The following is a 20,054-nucleotide window of genomic DNA, read 5'->3' as shown; positions in this document are numbered from 1 at the left end:
ATGGGACAGGTTTTTCTCAACAAGCATTCAGAGATTCGTTTTGTCGACCAATAGCCATCGGGTTCGCACTTATTATCAAGTTGCAGTGCCCTGTTCGGATGCAGTTTTAGGGGAATCGTGAATCTTCCAGTTAGATGTTTTGCGGATCCACTGGCAACTAAAAATGGAACAAAACGATAGCTTTAGATACTTGGATTTTCCGAAAAAAAGTGGCCGAAAGATTTATAAACACCCTGTTTAAAGGTAACTGATGGATTTAATTAATATTTACATCATTTTCATAGTTTGAAAATTAAACACAGATGGCGCATCGAGATTTGCGTTAGATCGCCAATTAAAATTACTGTAACAAAATAGTTTTAAATTGTGAATAGATCAATGAAAAGCTATTCAAAATGTTTTATTGAATGCTCATAACATATTATTTTGAACCTTCTTCGTCCATCACTGAAAGACATTATAAGAACAGATCAATTTTTAAAATTATAATTAGATATCATTATTACAAATCAGTTCCGTTCAAGATTTTTCCATTGTTTGCAGAACAACTTTCAAATTTTTGATAGAGATGTTTATTTGATACAATAAATTTAATTAATCTTACAACTATGAAGGCTAGAGCTGATGCATTCCTCCAAAAATGATCTTGTAGGGTTGAATAATAATAATAATGCGGAACGGAGTGATTCTTGCTACTATTGTCATTATTGATAATATCAATGCTACTGATCGTGTAAGGGCCGCTTAATGTTTGCATTACCAAAGTTATTGGGTATTCTTTCACCAAGGATTTTGCTGGGTGTAGCGACAAATTTTGTTGCAAAGATTGATTACCGATTTTTCATGCGGAGAGAACTGAAAACAACCGAAGACGCAAACCAAACAATCTATTTTGAAACATTTGTGTACAAAATACTTTTCTTGATGGATCAAACGTTACACAGGCGTTTCGCGCAGTATGCCCAATCGTGAAGTAAAAAGTATTTGTCAAGGCGTTCCGAGTTGCCAGAATTGAAGCAGTTGCTTCTGTTTATATTTTTCACCGATTAAATTTACAAGATTTTGGTCTCGATTTACGTGTAAATACATTATCCATATAAACTGTACTCATCCAAATTTTGGAAAATAATGACTATTTAATTGTATTATTTTTATTTTGCGCAACAAGCAAAACTGGATTCCAATAAATTGAATAAGATATTGAAACTTATTTGAAGTCTCTATGACAACCCTGGTGTCGACCGAAGTTGCTGAAAACAGAAAAATATTGCAAATGATGTAGTTTTTATTAAATGAGTGCTAAGTTTTGGTTATTTCGACAATAAAAATTGTGTAACGAAATAGTTCGAGTGCGAATAATCAAGGAAATCGTGCAGTATCGATTGTCCGGGGCAGCGATACGAGAACATTCTGAAATAAAATGTATTTGTTTTGATTGGCATCGGAAAAAAGTGGATACTATTTTGTCGAATGAGTGTTGATAGTGACGGAAAGGAATAAACAAAGTCAAAATATTCTGCCGGATTCAGTGGCAATGTCGCCTCTGTGGACCGCAAAATATGATTATCAAGCCAAAGGTGACGATGAGCTCTCGTTGCGGGTTGGACAAATCGTCTATGTCCTCTCGATGGACAGTAGCATTTCGGGTGATGAGGGATGGTGGACGGGAAAGATTGGTGACAGGGTTGGGATTTTCCCATCCAATTTCGTCACAAACGAGGATCCAGCAGTGCTCAATGTGCAGCCTGTGGAGATAAAATTCGATGAGCTTGATTTGAAGGAGGTGATTGGAGTTGGTGGTTTCAGCAAAGTCCATCGTGCCTTTCTAAATTGCGAGGAAGTTGCCGTGAAAGCATCCAGACAGGATGAGGATATCGACGTAACGCGTGATAATGTGCTACAGGAAGCGAAACTTTTCTGGTCCCTGAAACATCCCAACATTGTGGCTTTGCGGGGTGTGTGCTTGGAACCGCCTATACTTTGCTTAGTAATGGAATATGCCCGTGGAGGATCATTGAATCGTGTGCTGGCCGGACGAAAAATACCTCCAGATGTTCTCGTGGATTGGGCAGTGCAGATAGCACGGGGAATGAAGTATTTGCACTGTGAAGCTCCGATTTCCGTTATCCACAGGGATTTGAAAAGCTCTAACGGTAAGTGTACCCTGGCGTTTCATTCAATTGTATCAAACATAATGAAAACGTTTGCTTCGCGAAACTGTAGCGATGTATTTGTTTATGTTATTATCGGCGTCGACATGCAACACACAATGTTTTTGAGAAATATTTTGTTTATTTTATTTCGAATATGTTTTCATTTTATTGAAATAATGCTTCGTCTCCTTTTCTTATTGGATCCATGACTGCGACCCATGATTATTGTTCCTATAAGTACTGATCTTGTTGTATTCTAAAAATGTGTTGCGGATACCATCTATGCTGATCTGTTATCGGGTGTTCTAGTGCTAGTTCGTCGCATTCGTCCAGCTCTAACGACCTATATGATTTCACTAAACTTTAGATTTTCTGATTAATCATGCTAGATTTCTGTCTCATTACATCATTCTAATTACCTATTCCTATTCCAAATGATATTTTTGATGTTACATTATTGCATAGGAGGTGCATTTGAAGAATGCATCTCATTTTTCCATATGTTTCAGGATGTTAGCAAGAGATAAGTAACTGCATATTAGCGGATTTTATGATATTCTAATACGATTTTAGGGGATCTTCGCCTCCTAAACGTAGTACACCATATTTTATAACATTGGATCTGTGATTGCCAATTCGTGACCTCTTAAAAGATAATCGTTCTTTCTGCTTTATTTCAAAAAAATCATTTTATGTAAGGGACTCATACAATGCGGATGAATGAGATATCGGGATACAAATTTCGTACTACGCAATTTCGTTTGCGATAATTCCAATCTCATATCGTCTATGTCCAGTTTGTTGATGGCCTTTGCTTGGTAAAAAAAGTTGAAAAACCGCTCTCGCTCTCGTAATTCGTAGAAGTCACAAGCAGAGGATTACTATTAATGTCCAAATATCAATCCTGTGCTGGTCCTCCGGCGAGACTTAGGGTTGGTGCAGACCCTGCAAACCATCTATAAAAATGTAATGCACTTGAAAATTCATAAAGAAATTCGAGATAGGACAATCGGGCTAGACCCAGGCAGAGAACCCGGACTAGAGATTGTGAATAAGGTGTGCTGGAAAGGTTACTATCTACCAGAGTTGCGGCATCACACATGAGCTGGGTACAGTTTTCATCGTGATGGGGGATGTAGAAACGGTTGATTGGCTGGTGGCCAATGCATACGATTGCTGCCCAAAACACGTCATCAAAATCGTCATTGGTGAATTGAATGCTCCGGTCAGCCAAGAGAAGGATCCCAGACCAGTAATTGGTAGGTTTAGCGCCCATCGGCGAACCAATGAAAACGACCTAAGACTTATCGACTTCGCTGCCTCCAAGAACATGGCCATACGTAGCACCTTCTTCCAGCACAGCGTCCAATACCGTTACACCTGCAGATCACCTCGTCAAACGGTAACACAAACTGACACCAAACAAACGCCAGTGCTCACCACGGTACTCATTGACCATCTTTGTGTTGTTACAGAATAGCTACGTCCACGCAACAATCATCAGCGATGGAGATCGATCCACGGTCGAAATAAGATCGATTCATCCATACAACTGCTCTGCTCTGCAAGACACATCGGGCTGCTGTTCTATAAATAACTCAACAATGATCAATCAACTGTCTCCGCTGTCCGGTGGTCCAACTGGATAATGGAAGAACAGAAAGAATGGCTACTGTGTGAATGTACCATATGAAATGGTATAGAAGGAATACAGCCGAATGGCAACTGTGTAATGTGCTAATTATAGATATGATAACCATGTGACATGTACACGATTAAAATTCGGCTCTGTTACAGCTAAAATGCTAATGAACCTTAAATAAATAAATGGTATAAAAAAAACTTTACTTCATAAAAACGGGAACTGTTTTCTGATTTGGCACCCTTAATGTAAGACGTAGCCCTACGTCAAAAGACATTTTTTTAAATGTTTTGAAACATTCGAATATCTGATTTGACACAGGATCGTTGAATTAGAGCATTCAAAAAAGTGGAGAAACCATGATCATATTTTCGACTGGACAAATAAAAACCATTTACCTTACTAAAATATTCCAGTCCAATGATCATAGGACGATACCCTGTGGTAGTCCTGCCAATAGCAGCATATCAATCCATTTATCGTCCAAGGGAAAGCAGATTCCGATCTGCTGGTGGGTGGAGGAATACATTCGATTGACATAGGCCTCCATTGAGCCACAGCTTACCAATATTCGTGATGAGTTTGTTCAGCAGCCCCTACAGCTCCATTGGGTGTTCACTTAGAAATGTCCGAATTAGTGTGGAATACTTTCGTAATTTTCTAAGAGAATTGAGAGGCCTATCTGATGTAAAAATGTGTATTTTATACGTCAACAAGTTGTACACGGCGTGAGCCCTGCGATGCGTCTCAGTAAAATTAACTAGCTGCTCATTAAAGATGCTCGAATTTTCCAAAATAAGTCATTCGAGTCGGAATCATTCTGATGTGAGGCAACAGTACAAATAATAACTTCATAGAACAAAAAAACAGCGAGAACAGAATTGTAGTATAGGAAAAGCAATAGTAAACGTCGGTGGCAGAGTTATTCAAAATAAATAGTAAAAATTTCTTAATACCTTAAACGATTATTATTTACCATAATTCGAGTTTTAATCAAAGTTTGATAATCAAATCTGTCTCTTGAACCATCTGTTCTCTTTTATCATTTCAGTTCTCATAAGCGAAAGCATATCAAGCGACAACATCAAAAACAAAACACTGAAAATAACGGATTTTGGCCTTGCACGAGAAGCATACAAGACGACAAGAATGTCAGCTGCCGGTACGTTCGCTTGGATGCCACCGGAAGTTATTAAGTCAGGCACATACTCAAAGTAAGCTGATTGAGATATGTCGTGCAAGATAATACGAATAAATGTAATGTTTTGATCATTGTAGAGCCTCAGACGTTTGGAGTTACGGTGTGCTGTTGTGGGAATTGTTGACCGGTGAAACACCTTACAAAGGATTTGACTCGTTATCTGTTGCATACGGTGTTGCCGTCAATACGTTAGCCCTGCCAATACCTAAGACTTGTCCTGAAGCATGGGGAAAACTGATGAAATGTAAGTACGCAGCTTTGTTCAGCTGTGATCGTTGTTTCAATTCTCTATTATGTATAACTAGCCTGCTGGGAATTGGATGCACATCGGAGACCATCGTTCAGAGATATTGAAAAAGATTTAGACATTATTGCGCGTTCGGGATTTGCCCAAACACCTCACGAATCATTCCATACTATGCAAGATGGCTGGAAAAAGGAAATCGCCGAAGTCCTCCAGGAGCTTCGTAAGAAGGAAAAGGTAGGCTGGTTAGAAGTGGCGATTGGTCTTAGCAATCATGCCTAGTTAAAACGCAGAATATTTGTAGATAATTCACTTGTATGTTTCTATCGTTCTTTCTGGTCTTTTCATTTACCCGTATTTATTTGTATTCTTTTTCGAATTCTTTTGGCCGCCTTTCACTCGTTAGGCATTTAAGTGTTTTGAAGAGGTAAGACTCGAAAGTTGTTTTCGATATTCTTTTTGAGTGCGATTGTTCTCACTAGAATTTGTTTCATAAAATAATATTTTTCATTAGTCAAAATTTATTCTGCGATGAACTTACTTTACTTTTTGTTATGTGTCCCCGGAGAATTTTTAAGATGAATATTTCACACAAAACCTAAGGACGACAGTGTCAACTAGTAAAAACGAACATATCGGCGACGACCCAATCCGTAGTACTTTATTATCATTAAACACTGAACTAATGTTTGATTTTACAATTAAATAATATGAGTATGTTTCTGTGATTTTATTAAAACTTTTGTGCTGCAATTTTAACCAACTAAATAAACACCACCACTAGAAGGAATATTCATATTTATCATTTCACAGGAATTACGGAGCAAAGAGGAGGAACTTAGTCGAGTGCAGCGTGAACAGCGCTGCAAGGAAGAAGATTTAGCCAAGCGCGAGCAGGAATTGGATGCGCGTGAAATTGAACTGCTAGGACGAGAACTGAACATTATCATTACTCAAAATACACCAACGCCTAAAAAGCGAAAGGGAAAATTTAGCAAAAGCAAACTAAGGGTACGCATTGCCGATAGTGCTCGAATTGAATTCGATTGTTTTAAATCGCTTCCATTCTTCATTTCAGTTATTGAAACGGGAACCGGGACAGATATCTTTTCCGCTCGATTTTCGTCATACCATAACGGTGCAACACACCGCAATTCGAGACGAATCTCGACAGCGCACAGACACGCCTCCCGGTTCCCCAGCCACCCGTTTGAGAGCGATAGCACGTGAGTATCTGCGTGTTTTGTTATTTCCAACATCTGAAACGTATTTTTTCGAAATTCATCATTTTTTGCAATATGCAGAAGTTTATTTTAAGTCCACCACAAATATACTTACTTACTTTTGCAGAGTAATTTTAGCATTAGATGACACTTTTTCAATTATATCAAACTCCCCTAAACGTACCAAACATGACTGGACTTGTTTTCGATTGGCAGTCTCTCACAACTTGCATGTTTCATTTTCAATTGTTTCTATCAAATATTTTTCGTATTTTATTAGCGTGATTTCTTAGAAGAATTTATTTCCATTCGTTTGTTTTGAATAGTTTATGATGTAAATATTTAGCGTGTTATGATGTAAAAATTATTCGTGAAACTAGAACATTCACCAGATAAATCTGTGTTAATCAATGATAACAACGATTATGATGACTTGAATATAGTTTTTCCAGATGATGTCAGTATCAGCATTTATTTTGAACTTCAAAATCAAATAACAAATTTCACTGTATTCATATTTCATTTTATACTTCAGGCATTTTGAATCTAATATGAATCAGCTCCCACATAGTTTTATATTTTGGGCATAAAACGTCTCGTGGCATGTTTCGTAGGTCGACATCGCTATTACAGCGGAGCATTCCTATCTGGTATTCTTTCGGAGATCCTCCGCTCATAAGAGACGAATGAACTCTCAGAGTTTAAAGTTTCTTTAATTCAATACCTTCCATCCTTCCGCTCATAGCACTCGCTGTCCTCCGCTAAATGTATATTTATATGGGACATTGAAGCGCTAATGAATAATACATGTTTTTTCCGCATATTCTCACGATTTGCATTTTTTAGCCGACTTCGGTTCAACTTCTGTCGTTTCCATGGGTTACATAGCATCCTGCTATTGCTGGGTTGTAAGCAGTGTTGCCAAAAGTACGGATTTCTGGAAAGGTACAGATTTTTTCGTTATTTGTGGTTCACATCCTCTGTACGGTACAGGTTGTGTTATAGTACAGATAGGTACAGATTTTTTCGATCCCAGAAACTATTACCTACTTACTTATTGTTGCTGTGCTCTCGTCTTGAACCGTGTCCAGGTCAAATTTGGGTCGACTTTTTTTCGTCTCGTTTGTTAGACTCCGTTGCCAGGAACCTCTGCTGCGATGTCCTTGCGGATTCCAGTCTAGTGCTTGTCTGCAAATTTCAGTACCACTCTTCCGTAATGTGTGGCCGACTCACCGCCACTAGCGCTCCTGGATCTCTGTCAAAAACGGCATCTGATGGAAACGACGATGGAGCTCGTCATTTCCGATCCAGTTGTTTGGCCTAGGATTGGGCGATCTCGGATCGATTCTTAGAAGATCGATCTTTTCCATTCACATTTACGATTTTTTGGATCGATTGTTTGTACACGAGGAAATCGAGAAAATCGTTTTTTTTTTATTTCGATCTTTTCGATCTTAGAAAAACTTTTTGTAGATTTGTTTTATCATTACACATTGATTGTTTATCCCACCAAAGGCCACCTAACATTTTGTTTAAACATAATGTTAACATTTGGATCGCTTATTCTACGATTTAATTCTGTACAAATGCTGTCAGAAATAGAACTAGAGACAGCTACTGAGGGGATGTACTGTAACCAGCTGCGCATAGGATCACTGAACCTGATGTTGCCATCAATTACAGACGAATCGTTCTATTTTAGAACTGGTGCCAAAATCAAAAATAGGCTTAGACTAAATGACAAATGTATAACACGATTGGCTTTTATGGGATCATTGTCAGCTGAGTTCTGGGCGGTTGAATTTCTAATGTTGGTTCTTCGATTAATTTATGTAATAGAACGACTGCCTGACGGCACAAGATGAATTCCCTGTGGCTGTGGCCGTAATGCTGAGGAACAAAACAAAATGCGACATTCATTCAGAATAAGCAGATAATTCGGAAAAAAACTTTTAATTTTTCAAAGATCGATTCGGCAAAGATCGATTTTTTCACTGGATCGATCCCTACACCCTTTGGAAAATCGATTCAACAAGATCGATCTATTTATAAAGATCGCCCAATCCTAGTCTAGCCACCAGGCCCGAATTATATAGCTCAGGCATCGGTTCACGAAGACCTGGAGCTTCCTCGCGTAGTATGCTGATACGCCCCACGTTTCACATGCGTAAAGCAGCACTGATTTTACGTTGGAATTAAAGATCCGGATTTTGTAGAGTCCCCGTTGGCACGAAGACAGTGATCAGCCGCCCCTAAAATGGGGTACAGACGATGTTTTGAGCAGCACCTCCATGGTGAACAGACGCTCGAATAGACCCCCTTGCCTGTCAGCATACGCCCAAGACCCCACCGGGGTTGGTTACCTGATTTTCTCTATGGTTACTCGTACCCCAGCTGGCACCACGGGGAGGTAGGGATAAGAGTTACTGGACAGGAAGCTAAGGACCACGAATGGGGTCTATTTTATGCCTGCAGGTACACGAAGTACCATCGCTCAGTCCAGTCGTTTATCAACCATTTACCGCAGTAGAATCATCAATAATTCCATTTCTCTTGTTTCGTAAGCACTCTTTTCAGAGAAACATTGTTCATGTGGTAGATGTTCGTTTTCCACCTTCTGCTTTTCTTATCTATGCTGCTACATCCCAGGAAGAGATTGGATCTTGCTCACATCGTTGTCCCGCCAATAAACCCGGTCCATAGCCGAAGTTCTCCGGACCACACCGATTCTTGCCTCTTCTTGTTCCTACCGGAATCGATGCGAACACCATCTTTGCAGGGCTCCTGTCCGGCAATCTTGTAACATGCCCTGCCTATTGCACTCGTCCAGCCTAGACGACTTTCTGGATGATGAGTTCGCGTTAGAATCGCATCAGTTTGTGGTTCCTCCTACTTCTCCATACTCCGTGTCCTGTACATCGCCGTATACTGCTCTTAGCACTCGACGTTCGAAAACAGTATGTGCTTGCGAGTCCTCTTCGAACATCGGCCATGATTCGTGTCCGTCGTACCGGATCGGAGTTAGTTAGACCGTAGGGATTTGTATAGTTCATAGTAGGTACGATTTACGTTGACTATGCGTCTTTGAATTTCACTGATGTTGTTGTTGTCAGAAGTCGTGCCCCGTGCATATTACCTACCAGTACCACGTTGCGCAGTGAGGCCGTGGTTATTGGTTATTGTTTAATGTATATTTGAAGATTTATTTTCCATTTTTTGAGTGTACGAATAATGATTTTACACTGTTGAGATCTGGATGCGTAGCTGTTGCGTGAAAATTGGTACCTTGCTGGTGGTATCGGTTCTGAAACAACGGGATGTCGCCGAACGAATTCCAATGAATATTTTGGAACTTTAGGACAATATCTGAAGCGTTACATAGGAATTTTTTAAAGTTCGAAAAATTGCCGAAATAGCGGCATTTTAGTTAAAAATAGTTATTTTTCATGAAAAATTGTTTGTTTAGAGGCTCATAGAAAATCGAAAAAATGCAAAAATGCAATGCTTTATATAATTCATTTCTACATGCATTTCTACATCTACAAATTCACCCAGATAGATCGACGCATGTTCCAAAATCCGCATCTGAGAAGAACGCAATCAAAATTTTCTGCCATATTTGTTTGCCATAAGCTTTAAGTATTTTAGTTTAGCAATACACCGGATTTTGTGAAGCACTGGTTCTCTCTTTCTTTTCCTTTCCAGTCAGAAACGACGGAACGCGAAATACCATCCGCGCGGCAAACCTTTCGGGGAAAAACTCTTCTCGAACCTCACCGGCTCGAATACTTTTATTCAACCTTCTATTTTTACAATATCTACCTTATTTACTAACTTAAAACCTAAGGCGCGCGGTCGTCGCGCTAGCTTCCGCGCGCGCAAGCGATCGCACAATAAACAAACAAACTAACGATACCGCCGGCTCACTGTTGCGTCGTCACGCTGAACTTCCGCGCGCGCAAGCGACCACACAATAAACAAACAAAAACTAACTGTAGCGCGACAAATTACTTCACAACCCCCAAAAGTGTGTCAAGTTCACAACGGGGTTTTCAAATTAACTAAATACATCCGCTTCGGGCACATCTGGGTCGCTACATTTGTATAAGCACTAAACTATTGTTTAATGAAATGTGACAAGATCCCCTCATTAGAATCAATCAAGCTTGATTACGGGCTTAAATTTCATGGTGGGACAGTTATGCCTAGAATATCAACATGGGATAATGTTGTTTTATGAAATACTGGGAACGAACAATATTTTGTTTGCGTTTTCCAAAAGGTTATACATAAAAACATTGTATTATGAAGAAGTGAATGATCTTCGACACCTTTGCATAATATCAATCTCATTGTTATTAGGCATACGTCAACAAGCAGTACACGTGTTCTGTTAACCTTTTTTCTATTTGTTTGAAAATTAGTTCGCTCTTCCAAACCAGAAATGTGTGCATTGGATCGGCTGAGAGCGTGACATCATATTTTTATACTTGAACCTATTCATTTATTATGAACTAACTGACCCGGCAAACTTCGTCCCGCCCAAAATTTGTTTTTTGCTATCGATACCTTCAAACATTCACGTTTTCTTACTAAGCGCAAGTTCATGAGCCCAATCGTAGAACTGTTCATTGATTGATCTTCTAATCGACCCTGTTGAATTTTCCTTTTACTAAAAAATACCTAGTACTTCTACCAATACTCATCATTATAATATCAGATTATTTTCAGACACAATTCTCGTTCAATATTTTTCAAGCATTTGCAAATAGCATGAGTGTCTATTCACCATACAAACGTTTCGTGCCCCCTTAAATCCTTAGATAGGGGGTGGATTGTATAACCACCATAGAAACATTTATTGCACTCTAAAACCTCCACATGCCAAATTTCTTTTCATTTGCTTGATTTATTCTCGAGTAATGTAGAAATTTGTGTTTCATTTGTATGGCAGAAGAAAAGTTAATTTGCAATTTTCGTTTCATTCCATCAAATTAATATCAGACGTAAACAAATAAGATGTAAATTGAATCAAATAAATTAATAGTCCTATATCAATAATGCGATCGTGTCTTGGACACCAGCCTCTACAGATTTGATGATTCATTCTACTGTTCAGATATGTAATCGTCAGAGGAATCAAAGTTTGAAATACTAGCTACTAAGTTTCATTATAGACATAAGTTTGTCGAATTACATTGGTTATATATCTATACAAGCGGATTCTGGTGTATATGTTCTAGTTACACGATCATTATTATTTAGCATCACTTCAAAGCGTTTGTGTTGCAAACATTGATAGCGATTTAGTTTATTTTAAAAACTTGTCATGTTCTTATAGAATTTATATTCAGTTTTATTCCGATCCAAAAAAAAACACGGGTATATTTTGAAATAGTAATCTGAAAACGTCATCCACGTCATCCTCTATCATCATCTATCGCATTTCACCTTCATGGTCATTTCTCGCAAAACGTCAGTAAATCAATGCATATATTTAAATTTAAACATTTAGTTCCGACCGATGGTATAAAAGGTAAAACCTGGGGACCATCGACTCTGCATCAGCGTGAGCGAGGTCACTTACCAGCACTTCGAACAACAGTCCGGACGCAGGATTTCAGTAAAAGTGCCCCAAATCTGGACAAATCCCGCATTTTGGCTGTCTCCGCCAGTTCTTCGCGTAATGAGATATTAGGTAAAAGTCACGACGGCTTAAACACTATCAATAACAATAAATACTATCAGCAAACCACTTCCCGTACTCTTAATCTTAAAAATTACGTTAGTAGTAATAGTACCAATTCCTCAATCTCGAGTCGTATTAGCAATAAGCGTAACCGTAGTTTAGATGGCAATAATCACGGTACCAGCGATACTCCAGAACAATCCGACCAGAATGAAATTGTGTATGATCGCGTTTTCTATCGTACGATTCAGAAAAGTTTGGATGATATTTTCTCACGAGAGAGTGAACTCGACGAGCCAATTTCTTGCATCAGTGGTTCCAAGTCCAGTGATAATCTCACAATGTACGCTAGTAGTCGGTCGGATTCGACTGTTGTAGAAGATTCAGACTATCAGTTCCACCGTTTCGGGTCGGCAGAGTCCAAATTCAAGCGCGAATGTTTTCTAGTGACCCAATCCAAGTCACTAAGTGTGGATGATAGTCAGAGCACTAACACTGACCTCCACAGTGATTTGCAGGAAAGTTTTTCCAACCTAGAACTCAGTGAATCGAGCAATGATGTGGGTTCGTCTCGAAAAAGTTCTGTTACATTCCGAACTGAGGTGGACATCAAAAGTGATTACGAGCATGTTTGTCCCCAGACGCCATTGTTTCGCCCTTCGGAAATTTATAGTGACTATGATACTGCTATGCGAGAGTATGACTCAAACAGTAATGCATCCACGAGATCGAATTCGTTCCGTAGTAAATTAGATAGAACTAAACGAAAATTTAAGCTAACCAAATTGTTCGGATCGAAGAAGGAAAAAGGAAAGGTAAAGGGTCGCAAATTGGTTCAGCACAAAAATAGTATTTATTTAAAACGAAACCCCGGAAATCAGAGCGAACGTGAGCGGTTGCTATTGACCGAGCCAGAAAGTAATGTGATTGAGAACGAGTCGAAGTATGGCCGGATGCGGAGGACGAAGAACTATTTGATAGTGGAAAACAGTAATGGTACATTCGATTCCTAACTAACTTGCTAACCAACCAGCTTCTCAGTGCAACGTTTTTTCTTCGTTCTATTTTTATGCTTGTGTGGTTAAACTCAAGCAGCCGAGACGGTGGCTTTTTCCTGCTATCGTAACTCAGTTTTCAGTTGTTTTATTATGGAAGAAGTGGAATGAGTGTTCCCTGGCTGTGTAAACAATTAATTTCATGGAATAAGGTGAAAACTTTTCGTTGAATTGTTCGACTAGACAGTTGAACTATACTAATTTCTTATTCAATCACATCGACGCTGAGTATCACATTGACTGGTTCGTATTATCACTTCATAATTGAACTTCAAAAAAATGATCCAGTGAAGTAAGTTCCGTCAATTAGTTTTCTTGAACTGTATAATAACCAACGTACTATAATCTTAATTTGTAATATAATCAGAAATATGTTTGAATTCCAGTAATTGAAACTTGTAAATTGATTAGGAATTTAAGAAACTCAAGTTTTCTTGCGTCTTGAAATAATGGAAAATAAATTATACTCCAAGAAAGTCTTGTCCTCCGTTCGGAATGGAAGACAAAATATTTTTCATTTTCATTTTCATTAAATTGAGAAACAGGAAAACTAAATAGAAGGGTCGAATTTGCACAATGTTTTATATTCCCATTTCATTTCTTCTTAAATTACATTGTTCGAATTGATATGATAAATTTTAGTTGAGACTATGTTTCAAAAGAGCCTATCTGAAAACAGATTTTTTTTTCGTCAAAACACTTCAACTTTATCTTCTTTCCTGATGGCACAATCGTTTCTGAAGAATCTTCGCCGTTTCAATGTCGTCATTTTTTTGTATTCCAAATAACACGTTTTGATCATATTCTAAGTGACAATGCTAGTATACGCGTGTGTCAGTGCAAACCGGTAGATTTTTTATCGATGAAAAATCTCCCAATCTGACCAGAAATTGAACAAAAAGCATGATTCAGTGTCGGGCAAAATAATGGACCATAATAATTGGAACAGATCCACGGATCCACTTATAAGATTAAATATCAAATCGTATGTTTTTAATCATTAAAAATTAATATTATCGGATTAAAATCTATTTTCCAGTATAAAAATTCTATTCAAAATAAATAGATTCGAAGAGCCAATTAACGACCGCTGGTTTTAAACTTGCAACAAGCCGTCAGTATCTTTTGATTTCCTCAATCTACGACGGACATTATCAAAGCATCGGATGACACACGCAAATGTACGCAATTGTTAGATTATTGGCAGACCAAGGATTTAACAATCAAGTGTAGAAAACACGGGTTATTTCGTGATCCATCCGTAATAGACGGACCGCGAAACACGAGAAAACTCGTGAGCGATCCGCAATATGTTAAGAGATGTCGAGAGCCCTCCAGAAGCATACTGTTGAATGAGATACCCTGCACCTTCGCCGCAGTATATCGGACAAAACGAATTTTCCCAGAGTTTCTCAGATTTCGAATGGCTTCTAACAGTAAATAACAGACGATCCACCGATTTTAGTTCTTCGCGGTCAATAATGGTACTCATACACTGTTTGACCGAAGCCAAATATTTTACTCTTTTTGACACTTGAAATATGATCAACGTGTACTGATCAAATATATTCCACACAAAATACGACAAGCCAATATTCATTTATTGGATGCCTACAATATTTTTCTGGTCTGTTGGTCAGACCTGTCGGTACTAGCTTCCTCAAATATTTCAGTCGATTTTTTTCCATGTTCGATGTTTGACATTGTTTACCACTGTTGATAATTGAAGAGTGGCAAACAAAATAGTGTTCGTGCAAATTTCAAACCAAACTTTATCTGTCAAAAAGTGTCAAATATTTGACCTCCAGACAAACAGTGTACGACTACCACACTTATTCCGTAAAACTGTTTCGACTTGCGTCTGCTCATCTGCTTTAAGATCGAACGAGCCCGCTCATTTTCATCGAACTTTCGCCCCTTATCTATCGCTGTCTATGGAGAAGAATTACTTCACTAGTTCGTGGAACTCTCTGTATTGAGACAGACCTGCCGCCTTCATCAGCAATCCCCGACAAATTTGTCCAACTTAGTTGCCAAGCTCGCAGAGAGAGATGCACCATCAAACTCTAGCAAAACTCGTTGTGATTTGGGCACATTGTGGGAAACGTTGCTTGTCCAGCTCATGCAAAGAATTAGACCTTCACCATTGTCGATTCTCAAACGCATTGCATACCCAGTCATCCACAAGAGTTACGTTCAACCCATCGTCGAGGAACACACCTTTCACTCCAGAACAAACTCTACGTCCATGCTTAGGATCAGAGCAACGAAATTAGAGCAACTTGAGTTTGCTCGAATTTTAAACGGTACACCCTTTAATAACTTCAACAGGGCACCCAGAACGTTCAGCGCCACTTGCGCCCATATGACCCCTACGAAAATTTTGAAACCATTTTCAAACTGTTCTAATTGAAGGCGCAGAATCACTATCGAGATAATCTCGTTTGAAGATGCTTCCGTGTAAGAATTGGAACCATTCTAAAACTTCTACAAATGAGCTGCTTATCAATAGATGTCTCTGGAGCTCCTGTCCTGAAACTAACTGACTAGCTTATGGGTCATCATCAGAAACTCGTTTGATATGACCGGGAGTAATAATTAACCTCGGAATTATTTTTGGAAAACCGGAGAGACGGCTTGAAGGTTCAAACGACCGCTCCTCAAAAAATCGAAAATCTAGAGACCTTTCTTTTACTTCGGCATTACGGTGAAGCAATTGTGCGATCACTTGGAAGATGCCGGGCGGAAAGACCACTAGCACAACCCAATGTTGATACAGGACCTGATAGTCAAAGTGTAACCAAACAACGGTGAACATATCGCATATGTCAACCGGCGTTGGGCGACGTCGTGGTCACTGAGTTATTGGCGTTTGCCTCTCCGGGCCTTTGAAACAAATCTCGTCGTTGATGCAGCTTGTCAATTTTCACATGGTGGGAGAGGTCATCTAACAGGAACTTCATGATATCATTCGAAAGCAAAACGAAGAATAGGGTGTTTCTCATTCTGGCGTCCCAGTATTTAAAAGAAGCTCGAGAGATACTACGAACAGCCATTATCGTGAACGATTACTCATATAGCGAGCGATGAGGAACTGTAGTATCTTCCACTCAACGTTGTGGAATATCCACGCAAGCTCAAGGTGCGTTTTCTATGGGATACTGCAGCAGCTTTCCGATATGTGTCGTTGAACTTGGAGCTGTTGAATGGACCAGACATGCTGAACTCTGTCCTGTCGGTCATATGTTGCTTCCAGGAGCGACGCTACGCAGGTAGCATCTAAGTAATGTAACGGACCCTGTTCCGAAGTGGTTTGGGAGATTCTGAGGCTCAGGTCTACATCATGGATGTGGCGACTTTCGGGCAAGCTTTTCCGTGCCGAGTGCCGCTCAGTCTATAAAACTAAACTTGTACGCAGGTGAATACGCCAGCCAGTACCCAGAAATTATACCCACTTGTACGAACCGGCTCTAAGTAGATGACAGCTCTGATACATATGCAGATGCGGTAAATCTGGGCAGAGAAGTGAAGTGCGTTCACTCGCGTGGTGGGTTCCATGCAAGAAACTCAGTGAGCAACACAGAGGAGCTTGTACGTGAAATGAGAGAAGAATGTTCCACTTCGAGCTCTGCTCCCGAACGGATATCCTGGGACACGATAAGTGATGCCTTTCCATTCACCGCTACTCCTAGGATGACTGGTGATGAGAATCTCATTGAACGAAATGTCTTCAGCCCCAAATTCGTGGAGCGTGGTTAACTTAATTAAGAGGGCGTACTTTGGGAACGCTTCGTCGGATGAGTTTGTCGATGTCCAACTTCATGTACTCACCGACGCTAGAGAGCAAGCGATCGATTGCGTGGCGTATCTTCGGGTGTTGATCGAAGAAGAAATCCGGTGTGCGTTGGTAATGAGTCGAACGAAACAGTTTTGTTCGAGGGAGAGTGAACTATGGAGATACGTCGATGGAAGATATTTCGTGCGGTCCTCAACAGGAATCGGCTATGGGGAGAGGGTCTTACCTTTTTGATGAGTGAAGATCTCAACATCAAGGATTCACTGCCCATTCTTATTCTAGATGAAGATCTTCCGGGAATCATTGTCGCTGTAAGTGTTCTACCGAAGTTCAAGTGACTTTTGGAAATTGCAAAGGGTAATTTTTTACTTTCGAATTACGATACGTCAACAACTTGAAACATGCAAAGCCAGAACCAAGTTTGAATTCATAACTGTCTGTTCCTGAAATAAGGAAGTCGTTGGAATACATTATAAGGATAGTTCAAACTGTTTCATTTTCCAATGAAGTTAGTTGCATTTCCAGGGGAGATATGTTCTAGGAATTGATCAGTCTCAGCCCGATTTTAGATGACAAAATGTCTGAAAAGTCTTCTTAGAGTTGAGGGTCGCTTCCAAAATTAGATTTCTCATGCGGCTTCAAGCATCAACTGCTTTCACCTCATGAATATCTTGTTTCGAAGCACTGGTACGTGTAACACATGCCAAACATTATTATGTAGACCCATCCGAGCTTCTAGCCATCCTACGCCAGATGCTCTAATCATAGCATGCGAAGTCAACAGTTAGGAAGGCTTGTCGAAGTTTCATAATCTGTCTCCATGTCAATTCGAAGAAATCACATCAGCTTATGGGAAATTTGACGCACGATCTTATGGTACTTGCGTGCCTGCTCAACGATCATTCGTCCATCACCCCAGCGCATCTCCTGTTTTACCAAGACCGCTGGTCCCTGTGCCGAATCCAACAATTTTGGATGTATCGTCTGTCACAATGGCAGTACCTGTATTTCCTGCGCGACCATTTTTGAAATAGATGATCTAAGAGGCAGAGATGTGATTAAAATTTGATGACTCACTATGATTCAAAATTCATACAGAGCGAAAAGTTTTTAAGATGCAATTTTATAGTTAAAATTTATTCCAACTTTCCACTCCTTGAGAATACGCAGTCTCCTAAGCCAAATGTGTGTGCAAAGTTTAATCCAAACTAAAACTACTGAGGGTCGCTTCCAAAATTAGATTTCTCATGCGGCTTCAAGCATCAACTGCTTTCACCTCATGAATATCTTGTTTCGAAGCACTGGTACGTGTAACACATGCCAAACATTATTATGTAGACCCATCCGAGCTTCTAGCCATCCTACGCCAGATGCTCTAATCATAGCATGCGAAGTCAACAGTTAGGAAGGCTTGTCGAAGTTTCATAATCTGTCTCCATGTCAATTCGAAGAAATCACATCAGCTTATGGGAAATTTGACGCACGATTGTGTGCAAAGTTTAATCCAAACTAAAACTACTTGAGTGGAGGCGATCTGTCGTAATGGTTTACATGCGTACCTAAGGGCACGAGTTCAATTTTCACTCCTGGTCACCTTCTTTAGGCAGGTCCGAGTGACGAACCACACATGGTTGAAAGCCACTATAATACAGACAAAAAAAAACTCTTGAATCTGACCGATACGTCATTTTGCGGTGCAATGCTCAATAGTCTCAACCAGTGGTCGGCAAAGTCATATTCAACTGAGGATAGTTAGGGTACTATGAAGCCATCGACCTTTGCATTCAATTGGGAATTAGTTTTTGCTTCTCCCAGCAGTTTCTTTGTCAACAGGAATCAACAATCATTCGGGCCCTCTCGTCGCTAACCGTCGCTAACGACGCTTCGTGCTCATTTCATGCTTCACCGTCAAATGGACTTCACGGAATATTGAAGTGACTCCTCCTAGACTGAATTCGTTTCTCTCTCGCATGTCTTACGTATGCATGTATCAACGTAAATAGAATACAAGGTATTTCATTCCATTCTTTGTTTTTTGAGAGGCTTTAAACTTTAAAGAATACAAAGTATATTACATCGCCTGTGTGTACTGTACAACTGTCACTGAGATTATTTTTTGCTTTTTTCCTTTACCTTCCACTACCGCCTGTTTGAGTTCATGGTGGGTAAACAATGGAGCGGTCCATTAATGGTGTAACTACTTTTTTGCATCAGCAATCAAATTTTCGTTTCACTTTATATGGACGTGAAAAAAGGATTGTGTTCGCGGGCAACGAGGTACATGTCAGGGTGGAGTAGTAGTGGTGGATTGAAGTCAGGTTGAATGAAGATTTGTATTCATTCGTCATGTCAATCAGAATGATCATTTAGTAGAGTTGAGTTGACTAGAAAAAAAATAAACGAGCGTTAAAAGCGAGGATGACTGATGAACTAACCACTGAGCGACTGAGGAGAACCGATTTTCATGTTTCGCCTTCGAAAAAGTTGGACCATGGTCTCCATTCAAATTGTTCATATGAAAAAAATGCATTTTGCCTCCGAGAAAGATCAGATCAGATTCTGCCAATTCTGGGTGTAATTCTTCTAGAGGAAAGCTTTTTTTCAGCGCGCTCTGTTTAAATATCTCATGGCAAATGTTGTAGGTTGTATTCTTTAGTTGCCTTTTGATTTTGGGAAAAAAATGATTCAATAAACCGTCCTAGAAACATACATGAGTGTGCTTTAAAATGCTCAAGTAACTCTTGAGTTTTCCACATTAAACACATTGAAAGAAAAATATAACTTGGTTTTTGAAAACTTGATTTTTTTAATAAACCAAAGTATGTTCATGACTTGTTTGCCTATTTTTTTATTGAATCAACTTGAGAATAGTCTGATTCAGCCAAAACAGTTTCGAGAATACTCTGGCATCGATTGGTACTGTGATAGTTTGCTATATTTTTATACCTGGATTACTGAGTCATTGTATTACTATTATTATGATTGTGGTTAGCATTTTTGTTCTCATTGGAAATGGCTTCCGAGAGTTATAATTGATTCGTTTTAATCTTA

General features: G+C 39.4%; 1 protein-coding gene across 3 annotated transcripts in view; it reads left to right on the top strand.

Annotated features, from left to right (window-relative positions):
• Positions 1-1,174: 1,174 nt before the first annotated feature.
• The window catches only part of LOC129780315 (mitogen-activated protein kinase kinase kinase 11-like), a 32,902-nt gene continuing 14,022 nt past the window's right edge, over positions 1,175-20,054 (top strand). The window contains exons 1-8 of one of the 3 annotated variants that reach the window (XM_055788429.1): positions 1,178-2,153; positions 4,847-5,009; positions 5,074-5,240; positions 5,302-5,477; positions 5,647-5,667; positions 6,054-6,251; positions 6,319-6,466; positions 11,979-12,161. In XM_055788429.1, the coding sequence (XP_055644404.1) occupies positions 1,535-2,153; positions 4,847-5,009; positions 5,074-5,240; positions 5,302-5,477; positions 5,647-5,667; positions 6,054-6,251; positions 6,319-6,466; positions 11,979-12,161 (1,675 nt within the window). In that variant the 5' untranslated portion in view covers positions 1,178-1,534. Of the gene's footprint in view, positions 2,154-4,846; positions 5,010-5,073; positions 5,241-5,301; positions 5,478-5,646; positions 5,668-6,053; positions 6,252-6,318; positions 6,467-11,978; positions 12,162-20,054 lie in introns of all 3 variants that reach the window. The other 2 variants (XM_055788431.1, XM_055788430.1) reach the window with 2 other exon arrangements.

This window comes from Toxorhynchites rutilus, chromosome 3 (assembly GCF_029784135.1).
Source record: "Toxorhynchites rutilus septentrionalis strain SRP chromosome 3, ASM2978413v1, whole genome shotgun sequence".
NCBI lineage: Eukaryota > Metazoa > Arthropoda > Insecta > Diptera > Culicidae > Toxorhynchites > Toxorhynchites rutilus.
This window is presented reverse-complemented; position numbering and strand designations above follow the sequence as displayed.